General features: G+C 33.4%; 1 protein-coding gene across 1 annotated transcript in view; it reads right to left on the bottom strand.

Annotated features, from left to right (window-relative positions):
- The window catches only part of LOC114338102 (glutathione-specific gamma-glutamylcyclotransferase 1), a 32177-nt gene extending 19534 nt beyond the window's left edge, over positions 1–12643 (bottom strand). The window contains exon 1 of the mRNA XM_028288683.2: positions 12254–12643. Within this exon, the coding sequence (XP_028144484.1) occupies positions 12254–12439 (186 nt within the window). The 5' untranslated portion in view covers positions 12440–12643. The remainder of the gene's footprint in view (positions 1–12253) is intronic.
- Between the last annotated feature and the right edge of the window lie 817 nt (positions 12644–13460).

The following is a 13460-nucleotide window of genomic DNA, read 5'->3' as shown; positions in this document are numbered from 1 at the left end:
GACAATTTTTTTGTTATAAAATACCTCTATTAAAATAAAAATTGACGGGTCCGAGCATTTTTCATATTTGTCTTAAATAACGGAGTTTACTAGGGGGGATAAGACTTAATATCCACACTGTATACAGTGCGTCCATAAAGTAACGCATAAATTCATTATTTCGTGAACCCTAAGTCTTTGATGAAAAATCCCGAAACAGGTTAATTTTTATTTTTAAATTACGATTTTTTGGGATATGTATCATACTAGTGACGTCATCAATATGGGCGTAATGACGTAATCGATGATTTTTTTAAACAAGAATAAGGGTCATGTGATAGCTCACTTGAAAGGGTATTTAATTCTCTATTCAATATTATAAACATTAACATAATTATTTATACAGGGTGTCCAAATTTTTTTTAATTAAATTAATTGACATAAAAAGATGAATGTATGCAATTTATTTAATTCTAAATACATTTTACTGCTGTCAGAAAACAGAAAAAAAATTATTTGAGAAATAAACGTTGATTTTCGCGAAATGTTCAAACTACCAAGAGGCAGGTGGGTGGCAGCTTTAACATTGAATTTAAGCGAAAAACAATATTTATTTGTCAAATAAACATTTTTTTTCATGTTTTCTGACAACAGTAAAACGTATTTTGAATTAAATAAATTACAAACATTCTTCTTTTGGTCTCAATTAATTTAATTAAAAAATTTTTTTTGGAACACTACAAACAATTATGTTAATATTTATATTATTAAATAGAGAATTGAATACCCTTTCAAATGAGCTATCATATGACACCTATTCTCATTTTAAAAAATCATCGATTAAGTCATCACGCTTAGATGGTTGACGTCATCAGTATGACATATATGCCAGAAAATCGAAGTTTAAAAATAAAAATCGGCCTGTTTCGGAATTTTTCCTATCGGGATAAAAGTCGCCGGCTTATGAAATAATGAGTTTACGCGTTACTTTATGGACGCACTATATATAAATATTCACAGAGCTAAATTTAAGAAAAATGGACGTCTATTGACAAAATACCAGTCCACTCCAGCCAACTATTTATCGATAATTTTGTTTGTCCAATATGGAATCTCTCAAAATACTATGTATAATGGGTAAAACTCAATGTCGTATACATGACTTACGGGATTTCCACTAATTTATTTCAAAAGAATCGATTCCAAAAAAACCACAAATATTTTTTGTCGGTAAATCTTCACACATCCCAATTAAAATAACATTACAATCTGTTCAGTTAGTCCAGTCGTGAGAAACTGAATTTTGTTGAGAATGTCAATTTTCGGACCCCAAAATGATATAAAAAGTTTGCCACTCCTATCCCCTAAAAACCCCCTCGTAGGAAGGGATAACATCGATTTGCCAAGAACCTGTAAGCCGCAAAGAAATATTTCAAACAAGAAATGCAGCTGAGATTATTTTGAATAAAAATGTTTATTAGCACTTTTTCAGAAGAATAAACCGTTCTCTCAGAAACAACGCTTGGAGCGACCGGCGATTTTTAATGTCAGTTAAGCGCGCGAAATCAATTATTTAAATATAATATTTGTATCAACTGAACGGTAAAAATTCGATATCGTTTGATCAGAGTGTCCTATTGACAAAAATGAAAATGGGTTTTAAAGGTGAAGAGTGCAGCTTTTGCATGAAATTTTTGTATTTTGCCGCAAATTATGTCAGTTTCTATAAAGCCGTTTCTATAAAAATTGCTCTTTACAAAACTATTCTCAGTTTTCCGTAGTAGCCATGGATTCATGAGCATTGGCAAAACCAAACTTGGTAATGTAAAGGTACGTATCCATACGAGGGTGATCTGCGCTCGGTGTAGCAGTTCCACACAGTGGATACGTTGGTGATCGCCGCTCGGCGTTCACCCTCTTCGATTCAACCGGTTTGCGATTTATATGTAGGGGAGCGCATGCCGTATCCATTTGAGCAGCTACACCGAGCACGTAGCACCCTCGTATGAATACGTACCTTAAGAATTGCAGACATCGGATACATCTAAATTGAACTACAATTTACAATTCTACAAACAATATGTAGATGATTGCGTACTTTACACTTCAACTGTTTAATAGCTTTCATAATAAAATTCAATGTACTCATGAAATAGAAAATAATGACAGAATTGCGTTTCTTGACTTCTGGTTGCAATACAACAATGACCGCAGAATAACTACTTTACAAAAGATGTTTGGTCTGGAAGATATTTAAATTATACCACATCAAATGTTTATTTATAATTGTTTTACATGTGATTTGGTTTTTGTGGTTTCTAATATTAGTTTTATTAACTGGGCCAGATTTCACGCTATGCAGTGTGAAAGCATTTTATTTTTCTTTATTATGTCATGTCCTGTGAATGGCAGAAATGATAGAACGGATGAAATAAGTGAACGCATCCTACTGGGTAATAAAACTTACTGGAACTACCAAAATTTCTTAAACGAAAAACACATTAGTAAGACAACCAAATTAAAAATTTACAAGACCGCAATCAGGCCAGTTATCACCTATGGTGTATAGACGATGTGCTTAACCCAAGAAGATGCAATGACGTTAGAAATCTTAGAGAGAAAGATAATTCGACGAATAATGGGACGGGTGAGGGTAGGTGTAGGCGAATTTAGAAGGTTAACCAATGAAGAAATTAAAGAAGCCATCCAGGGTGAAGACATAATCAAATTCGCGAAGGAGCAAAGGCTTAAGTGGCTGGGACACATAGAAAGAGCTAACCCAGATTCTACGCTAAAGAGAATAACCGGCTGGAGACCAATAACAAAGAGACCGAAGGGAAGACCCAAAACAAGATGGAGAGATAAGTCCTAGGAGACATAAAGAAGCTAAGAATTTACAATTGGAAGGAGCGGTGTAAGGACAGGAAAGAATGGAGGAAAATTATTGTAGACGCAGGGCCAAGTCACACAACACGCTATTATAATAATAAAAAGACAACAGCGGACTGATTCACCGCAACAAATGAATCAGAAAGCCCAAAAGGGCGGCAAACACTCCGGCAGGAGTGAGTAAGCCATGATGATGATGATGTCATGACCTTTTTTTAGCATTTATGAAGCTTGTATTGGATGGTTTTATGGTCGCAATGGGTCGTTTGTATTTAGATTAGTACAAAAAAAAAATTTTGAGTCGTAACTGATATATTGCTACTAAATCCTGCTTGGTATCTCTCCGTTTCTTTCTCTGCGTCTTTGCACAGTCTTATTCTCAATACATTCGCTAGTATTCAGTAGAATAGTTCCAACAATGGTCTCTAGAATTATGACATTGCATGTCCCAATTATTAAAAAGGGAAATTCAAAAACAGACAACGAATAGCATAATTATTATTCATCTAGACAAGCGGCTATTTTGGCAGTAAAGAACCCACTCACGAAATCAAAACTGGTAAGGAACTGCAAAGATCTCCTCAACAACCTAGCAAAAGACAATAAGGTGCCTTTAATATGGGTGCCGAGTCATGAAGGGGTTTATGGGAATGAACGAGCAGATATGTTGGCAAAACAAGGCTCGAGAGAAACTTTTGAAAGCTCAGAAACCTTTCTGTGTTATCTGAGAATTAGAGAATGCAATAGAAAGAGTAAAATTATGCAAAGCACCAGGAAAAATCATATTATGACCCCGAAAATGATAAAATTCACGGGAATAGAGAGAATGGACAGCAGGAAAAAACTAATTAATGATATCATAAATATAGCAGAAATACCAAAGGACTGGAAGAAAGACATTATACTAATACATAAAAAGGTAGACAAGAGAAACTATAATAATTACCGAGGTATCACCAAATCAAGTATCCCTGGGAAGGTATTCGCAAGAATAATAAAGACAAGAATAAAAACAGAATAGAAACAACTATGGAAGATACACAGTGTGGATTCAGGAAGGAGAGAAGACCTAATATTCACAATAAGACAAGTAAGTGAAAAGGTAATCAATAAGAATAGAGAGACACATATATAGGTATGCTTCATCGACCTGGAAAAGACGTTTCACTATCCGAAAAAGGACATATGGAAGACACTAAAATAAAGGGGAGTTGACAGGAACATAATATAAGTAATAAAGGATATGTACAAAAATAATACAAATACAGTAAGATATAACAAGGAATCCAGAGAATTTACTACAAGTCAAGGCGTCGAACAGGGATGCGTGTTCAGTCCACTGCTATTCTCAGTGGTACTAGATGAAGCAATAAAGAAAACCAAGAGAAGAATGAGAAAACTAACATTAGGATACTGGCAAATGAAAGATACTCAACTATCGGACGTATTATTTGTAGACGACATGGTATTGACAGCAGAAAACAGAGAAGACTTACAGAACAATCTTGAAATCCTAGAAGAACTATCAAACATAAATATGAAAATAAGTACAGAGAAAACAAATCAATGATAATTTCAAATACGAGGAAGACACACGTAATAGAGTTAGACGGAAAACAACTAGAGCAAGTGGAATATTTTAAATACCTATGAGTAATAATTGAATAAAATGGCTCACAAGACATGGAAATAAACGAGAGAATCAGACGAACAGGAAGCTTATTTAACACTATAAAAACATCATTTTTTTGGGAAAAAAGAGATCTCGGAGAAGGTAAAAACGGCAGTCGTTAGATCAGTAGTTAGGCCAAGAATCATGTATAGCAGAGAGACATGGACATTGACAGGGAGACAAAAATCCATAGTCAATGCTATGAAAAAAAGAAAAGAGGAAGACCAAGAGTTATGTGGGTAGATGAAATCAGAAAAGAAGTCGAGAAGAAAGGATTGACATTGGAGAGTACAAGAAACCTAACATAAGATCGGAAAGCATGGAGACAACAATGAAAAACTCAACTCCACCAGCCTTACACCTAAAGGTAGAAAGGCTTAGAACTAAGTAAATAAGACCTCCAACCACATTAAAATGTCAAATGCCGATACAGATGTTAAGTCCAAGAAACAATTCGAATGGTTAGCTAAACAACTGGAACTTCTCCAAACTCCTCTCCAACTTCCTTTGAAACCATGAATTTCACAAAATTCACAAAATTTAAAGTGAGCTAAGCAGAGGTGTAACCAGGATGATCCTAAGGGGGGGGGTTACATCTACTTGAAGGTCTCTGTGGGTATGGAATAATAATGGTATTAAGCGTATAGAGCTCAAAGTACATCCAAAAGGGGGGGGGGTTATAAAGTCTAGAACCACCCCCTGGTTACGCCTATGGAGCTAAGTAGTAAGTGTCTTAATTTGGATAATAATAAAAACTGAAAAGTACATGGCTATTACACCTTTTTAAAATGATCAATGAACTGTGCCCAGCCTTTCCCAAAAAGAAATCAAAAGTGTTGTAGTTTTTGCAAACTAGACCATCAAATTTACATATTCATTGTTTAATATAAATTCCTATGTTTATTACCTATTGTCAAACATTCCAATTTTAGTCCGAAGTCTGGTCAAATTAGGCTTATAATAGGAAAAAACGAATAGTAGATATCAGTTTTTGCCCATTCTTTGAAAACATTTTTATATGAATAGTAGTCGATAGGCAATTTATTTTTTTTTAATTGTTAATTTATTTCCAGAATGATACTAACAAAACAACATGTACATTACAATTCTAGCGTCGAAGGAGAAGTTAACAGCCGAGGAAATAAATGACAAAAATAGGCCTTACTATCGATTTTCCGAAAAATATACTGCGAGGCAATAGTTAGGGATATAGAAAACTATGCTCATTTTCATAGTTGATTTTTGCGTGAACAGATTAACGGATTCCGCTAATTTTTTTTATTATTTTAGATTTTACTTAAATATTTATAAAGCTGTGCAAAGGTTTACTCAACCTTCTTTTTTGTACTTATACCGGGTGGAAGAAAAGAAATGTCTTATGTTCAGTTTTAGACACCCTGTACGGAGGACGAGGTACAAATAAATGTAAGTTTACATTGGAATCGTATTGTAGTCTTATGTTTTGTGAACATTTTGTTTTTTGAATGTCCCTGATATATTTAGAAACAAAGAAAATAGGTGGTTTTACTCTGTGACATGTGTTTTAAATGAAACAAAATTAAATTAGCAATAAAAATAATAGTTAACAAAAATTTAAAAACAGAAAGGCACATAACGCAAACAGTTCTTATCGACACCTACAAGAGTTATTTATCGACAGGTAAGCGGTATGCACAGCGCAACATAAGAGAGACGAGATTGTTTAATGGAGGCTCTGTGATGTTTTGGGGTGGAATTTCCTTAAAAGTAAGTACGGATTTGGTGTCTACGTGGAGGCTCTTTAATTAGCGAGTGGTGCATTACACAGATTTTTTTCTTTGAACACTCTTCCTTTCGCAGTACCTATATATAGGAACTAATTTCATCTTAGTGATATGATAAGAGATGGCCTCCTCACGTATCGCATGTCTTCAGTTAAAACACATATTAAAGAGTAAAACCGTCTCTTTTAGTTTCTTTGTTATTAATGATATCAGACAAATTTAAAAAAATAAAATGTTCACAAAATATAAAACTCCAATATAATATCGATGTATAACCATCTTTGTACCTTTTCCTTTCTACAGGGTGTCTCAAACTTTTGTTTCAATTAAAACACATGTTAAACTACAAAACTGTCGTAGGTGCATTGAATAAGGTGGCAGATGGAGGTCCACAAGTGATCTCATAAACATTTTGAGGAATATTAATTCTTGTTCTCAATTTGGATGAGACGTCTGCGAGATGTCTTCATAAAGTATGTAAAGTGTAACATAGAGAGCATAAAAGAATGGCTACTAGAAGGAAAAAGCGTAACATCCACACGAGCTGCATCAAAGTAAAAGTAGTAAAAGTAGTATGTAGTAGTTAGTAGAAATAGTAGGAAAAAAACTATAAAACGACTAAAGGAAAGCCAAGAAAGAGATGGAATGAGAACATGGACATTTAATGACAAGCCACTTGAAGATGTAATAGGTGTAAGTCTATTTCAATTCAGAAGACCAAGACTAATTTTGAATTAAAGACTAGACAGTCCTTGTGTAAACTCGTAATTATTATGTAATACTGAAAATTCATTATGAATTACTGTCACATGGACTTGATGGACTACTCAGCGATACTCAACCTTTTTCTTTTCTGGGCCACATAGTAGCCATTGCGAAAGCTTGCGGGTCGCAATCAAGGTGACGTAGTATACAGTGTGTTTCATTGGGAAACGGAAATACTTAAATGGTGAATAGAGGTAAATGATGCGGTTCTAGACATACTGAATTTAATGCCCCACCGATTTTTATAACCGAGTTAAAGAGTGTTTTACCGATTTTGCCCATTTTTTCTGGACTCATAACTTTAGAACACCCTTGTATATTTTTTGAGATTTAGTACACATATGTCACATTTAGAACCCAAATCACCCAACTACTAATCACAAGAAAAATCCAGGCCCGGATTAAACACAATTATAAATTCATTGTGACCTTGAAACAACATCTTGTGTATTGAAATATTCAAAACCCGTTTGCACATTTGAGAAGAGCACAAAAAACTAATTTTAATGGTGCTCTTCTATTTTTTGTGCAGAAAATTTAATTACTTTTATTTTGAAATTACGTCAGAATTTTTAAGAACTCGAACTCCATACTCGAACTTTCAAAACAAAAATTTCAAAATTAATGTCATAAAATTGTCTGCGCTAAAAATTTAAGCGAGCAATTAAACTTAGTTTTTATGCTCTTTTCAAATGTGCTAACGAATTTTGAAAATTTCAAAATACAGGGTGTTGTTTCAAAGTCACAATTATTTTAATTTTTTTTTGTTAATCCGGACTTGAATTTTTCATGTGATTACTAAATGAGTCGTTGCAATGTAGTACATAAGTATTGATTATTTTTAAAATAACTATTTGTTCACTAACTGTAATAATTTATTATTAAAAGTTAATAATTAATAATCAGAGTTCTTAAAAATTTCAATAAAATTTCAAAATTAAAGTCATTGAATTGTCTGCCTCACGCACAAACATGCCTCAAACACATCTACACACTATCAAATAATTTGAAAAACACGTGAAATTTAACAAATAATTTGATCGTCTACAGGGCTCTTTAGTTAGCCTTCGGGCCGCATAAAAACGCTAGAGGGCCGCATACGGCCCGCGGGCCGCAGGCTGAGTATCACTTGACTATATATTTAAGGAACTTTCCGTTCTCTATCTCTGTTGGACGAGACTGTTTCACTCTTCTCCGACGCGCAAATCAGTCAGAGGTTAGGATGGTCGACCTGTATACAAAACAATCACCACTAGCTGATATAATGTAATTACATTTTTTTAAATCCAACAAGAGTTAAATCAGAGAGTATCAAAAAATCACGTGGAGAAAGTTTTTACAACAGTTATCTTCAATAAAATATGTTTTGGTAAAAACTATTAATTATCCTTTATCATTTCTAAATGAGGAATTTTACAAAATAGGGAACAGAGATCAACACAAAAAGACCCTGAAACTTAAATATACACAAAACAAAATACAAAACTGAAATACAAACAAGAAAGACTACTTGTGTGCTTGTGATATTTTGAGAATGCGTAAACTTTTAATGAGAGGTCTCAATCAAGATCATTAATGGACTAATAGCCGGAGACTAAAATTTGCTAATCATTTTAGGCACCGTAAAAGTCTAGTAAATACACTGGGGTGCAAAATTAACCGGACACCTTAAAAAAGGGTCATTTTTGATGTCTCCAATTTCCTAAATAAAGCTGTTATCCGAATTAAGTGATTTTTTTAATATATTATAGCCTTATTCTTTAACAATATCGCTGGAACAGTATTATTGCTAAACCTTTAAATTTTCATTGTATACCGGGTGTACCAATCAAACTGTGTTTTTTTTTCAAAGTTCGCATCACCCTGTGGAATATTCTAGCATTTATAAAATACTCAAATTAAAATCCAACTATAGCCTCATGTTTTCTCAACATTTTGTTTTTTTAATTCATTCACTTACATTTGACAATAAAAAAGTTAGGTACTTTAACAACTAGCCATGTTCTTCATCAATACAGGGTGTTTTTAAATAAGTATGGCAAACTTTAAGGGGTAATTCTGTCCGCAAATAAAATAAAAGTTTGAGAGATAAGGGATGTTGAAATTTTTCTTGCAAACTGACGATTTATTTATTGCTTTAAAACCGGTTGATATAATGCAAATGAAATTTGGTGGGTTTTAAGACGTAGTTATTGCTCATTTTTTAACATACAATTAAGAACCCGTATGCGCGCCAATGGTGAATATTAAATTCTTAATTGTATGTTAAAAAATGAGCAATAACTACGTCTTAAAACCCACCAAATTTCATTTGCACATCTCAACCGGTTTTAAAGCAATAAATAAATCGCCAGTTTATAAGAACAATTTCAACACTCTCTATTCAGAAACGAAGCATTTGCGGACACAGGTTTATAAAGCAAACTGTTATTATTTTTTCATGTAGAATTACCTCTTGAAGTTTGCCATACTTATTTAAAAACGCCTTGTATTAATGTAAAACATGGCTAATTGTTAAAGTACCTAACTTTTTTATAGTCCAACATAAGCGAATGAAACAAAACCAATAAGGTTGAGAAAACATGAGGCTATAGTTGGGTTTTAATTTGAGTATTTTATAAATGCTAGAATATTCCACAGGGTGATGCGAAGTTTGGGAAAAAAACACAGTTTCATTAGTACACTTGGTATACATTGAAAATTTACCTGTTTAGCAACAATATTATTACATCGATATTGTTAAAGAATACGGCTATAACATATTATTAAAAAATAACTTTAATCGGACAACAGGTTTGGGAAATTCTAAACATCAAAAATGACCCATCTTTAAGATTTCCGGTTAATTTTGCACCCCAATGTACTAGAACCTAAAAGAAAACGTATGAGCACTCTGCCGTCAATTTTCAGTGGCACATACGTTGACAGTGGAAAATCAAATTTTCCACTTATGGACAGGATAAATTAATTAAAGGGCACCCCCGTTAAGATAGGCAAAAGGCTCTCATTCCCAGAATTCGATTTTTTTATATTCTGTGTGATTAAAAAATAAGACTTGACACAATTTGTACCCCCCCCTCCCCCCCTCCCCCCCGTCTCTATCATCAAAAACGTATTGCGTTTTTTTTAATTCGTTTTAGATAAGATGAGATCAATTTTAAAATTTAAAAAAATTCACACGCATAGTTGAGGCTTTTTATTGTATAGACCTGTAGGTTGAGTATACATAACCTCAAAAAAGCCTTGTTTTTTGAGGTCTATTAATTGTTTTCTATTTTGTTTATTTTATCAAACACTATATTTCTAATTTTTTTCAGTTTTTTTCATAAAGTTCGCCACCTTCAAAAATCCGAAAAACTGTTTTTATGGGGTATTTTGGGGATTTTCCCAATTTTATAAACTTCAAAAATCAAGATTTTAAAGGCTATAAATATACATTAAAGCAACTGTGTCCTTTAGAACACTCAAAAATGGGAGAAACACATTCAAACCCCAAAAACCACCTAAAAAACCGTATTTTGGATTTTTGAGACGTGCGAACTTTACGAAAAAATCTGAAAAAAATTTGAAATGTAGTGTTTGATAAAATACACCAAATAACAAAAATTAGACCTGCATCCATCTCCCCAAAAAAGTTATACGCTTTTTTCCAAAAAAAAATCCTACGGATCTATAAAAAATTCACATGTTTTGTAAAAGCCTCAACTACGCATGGAAATTTTTTGATATTGTAAAATTGATTGCATCCCATCAAAAAAAAAAAATAAAAACGAAAAATGTCGTTTTTTATGATGGTGGGAGGGGAAAGGGGGTAGTGGGTTAAAATTGCGCTGATTTTTATTTTTTAATCACATAGAATGTAAAAAAATTTAATTCTGGGAGTGAGGGCCTTTTGTCCATTTTAACGGGGGACTCCTATAATTAGTTTATCCCGTCCATAAGTGAAAAGTTTGATTTTCCACCGTCGACGCATGTGCCATTGAAAATTGACGACATAGTGCCCATACGTTTTCATTTAGGTTCTACTATTGAAGTTAAGTACCGGTAGAGAAATCAGGACACGCATCGAAATTGCAAGAAAGGCATTCATAAAAATGAAAAAAATGTTTGTTAATCGAGACCTTTCTCTGGAGCTGAGAATAAGAGCCTTAAGATGCTACGTGTTCTCGACTTTGTTATATGGAATGGAAAGCTGGACACTGAAAGTAGACAACACAAAGAATTTAGAAGCATTTGAGATGTGGTGCTATAGAAGGATTTTGAAAATACCATGGATCCAACGAGTTACGAATGCAGAGGTGCTTAGAAGGCTACAAAAGGATTGCGAGGTGATAAAGAACATCAAAACAAGAAAGCTGGAATATTTGGGCCACGACATTACTAGAGGTGCGAAATATGAGATATTACGGCTCATAATGCAGTGTAAAATTAAGGCGAAAAGATCCATAGGCAGAAGAAGAATTTCCTGGCTGAGAAATTTAAGAGAGTGGTATAATTGCAGCTCAGTAGATCTTGTCAGAGCAGCCGCCAATAAGGTACGGATAGCTGTGATGATAGTAAATCTCCGATAGGAGAAGGAACTACTTACAAGAAGAAGAATTGAAGTTAATTATAGAATTTTAAAATTATGTATTAGTAAAATTTTCATATCCAGCTCTTGTGTAAGTAAGAGACACTTTTGTTTTAAAGTTTAATTCACGCAATCAAATAAAGTGTTATCCCAAATGTCCAAATTGTCAGTATTAATGAGCTATAGTTATAGTTCTGCAAGCAAACTAAGAGAGTCATTTTCATTCAGCTCAGCGGGGTACTATTGATGGAAATGTGTACTTAAATAAACAAGGGATCATTTTCATAAAACAGGTAGATCCCTTGTTGATAGAATTTGACACTTTGAAGAGTAGCGCCCCGCTGAGCTGAATATGAATGACTCTTAGTTTGCTTGCAGCACTTTAATAATCTGATATCTTGTAATCAAATTTGTTTATGTTACAACGTAATTTAATAATAAAAAAAACATTTTGAAAACTTTATGTTTATCTTTGCCTGGCGAAATACGAGTTTATTCTCTGATTTGCGGTTTATTTATTTTAAACGATACATTTGATTAAAGTTTAAAAATAATATTCTACTAAAAATATGAACAAAAACAACACATTTTATAAAACATTAATAGCTAACATACCTGATCGCAAGTTCCACGGTGCGTCTTATTTCCTTGCCAAAATCTTCTTTCATATCCTTTCACAAAGCCAGTAATTGCTTTATGGAATTCAAATCCGGGTTTCCAGCAAAGCGACCCATAAGCAAAAACCCATAAGGCCTTTGTGTCCTCATTGGAAATTTCAGTCTGCAGCTCCGTAATATTCATATTTATTTTTCATTTGCGGGAATTATCTGACGCAACTTCGAACTACGCGAGATCACGTTTTACGTTTATGATAGACGCCGTGGAAACGTACGGTACATCAGATACAACCCGCAACGATACAAATGCGAATGAACGAACAGCGAGAACTGTGGCCAGTCAGGTCGCCTGCCTGTGCGTGTACGGCCCGCTACGCGCCAAACCTCACTCTCCTTATTCACTTCATAATGGAAAAGTTAAATTGTTAAATACAAAACAAGTAGGAGGCATATAGTCCAGGTCGGACTGTTTTGAGATGGACGTTGAGAGGTGACTCTAATTTTTTTGCAGAAATTGCTTGGAATTGACCCATATAATAATAATTGCGTTATCCTCCCACTCAAAAAGGTCCATTGTTTACATAATCAAAATGTAAAAAAATGAAAGAAAAATTCGATATTTTCTTCGTTTTTTGATTATAACTTTAAAAGTATTCACTTCCGAGAAAAGTTGAAAAGCACTAAAATAAAAGTTGTGTAATTAAATTTCCTACAATATAAGATTGGTTAAAAATTTTCAAAATTGTTACCCTTGTTGCAAAATAGCAATAATTGCGAAAAAAACATAAAAAACAAGTATTCGCATTTTACATTCTTCAACCATTTCTGCTACACTTAGGACCTTCATATTTCACCCAGAAAAATATTATAATATGATAAAACAATACTGTAAATTTAGTTAAGATCGCTTCAATAGATTTTGCAAAATAAATTTTGCAATCCAGCTTTCGCAAAAAATTCATTTTTTCAAAATGTCGCAGGACTGAAAATAAAGCAAGTAGCAAGTTAAATTTTTTTACAATTAGAAGAATACTGTACCTTTTAAAATTAAAATCGGTTAACTATCACGGCGTCAGGAATTTTTTTAAATAAAAATTAATTTTTGGTGCTACGCTCACGACAGCGGTGTTCGATTCACACAAGTTGATTTACACCAAAATTTCTTCCTATCTTTATCTAATATATTATTTTCTTACTCTATACAG

Source organism: Diabrotica virgifera, chromosome 10 (assembly GCF_917563875.1).
Source record: "Diabrotica virgifera virgifera chromosome 10, PGI_DIABVI_V3a".
Classification (NCBI taxonomy): domain Eukaryota; kingdom Metazoa; phylum Arthropoda; class Insecta; order Coleoptera; family Chrysomelidae; genus Diabrotica; species Diabrotica virgifera.
The sequence above is the reverse complement of the archived record's forward strand: the minus strand, read 5'-3'. Positions and strand labels throughout refer to the sequence as shown.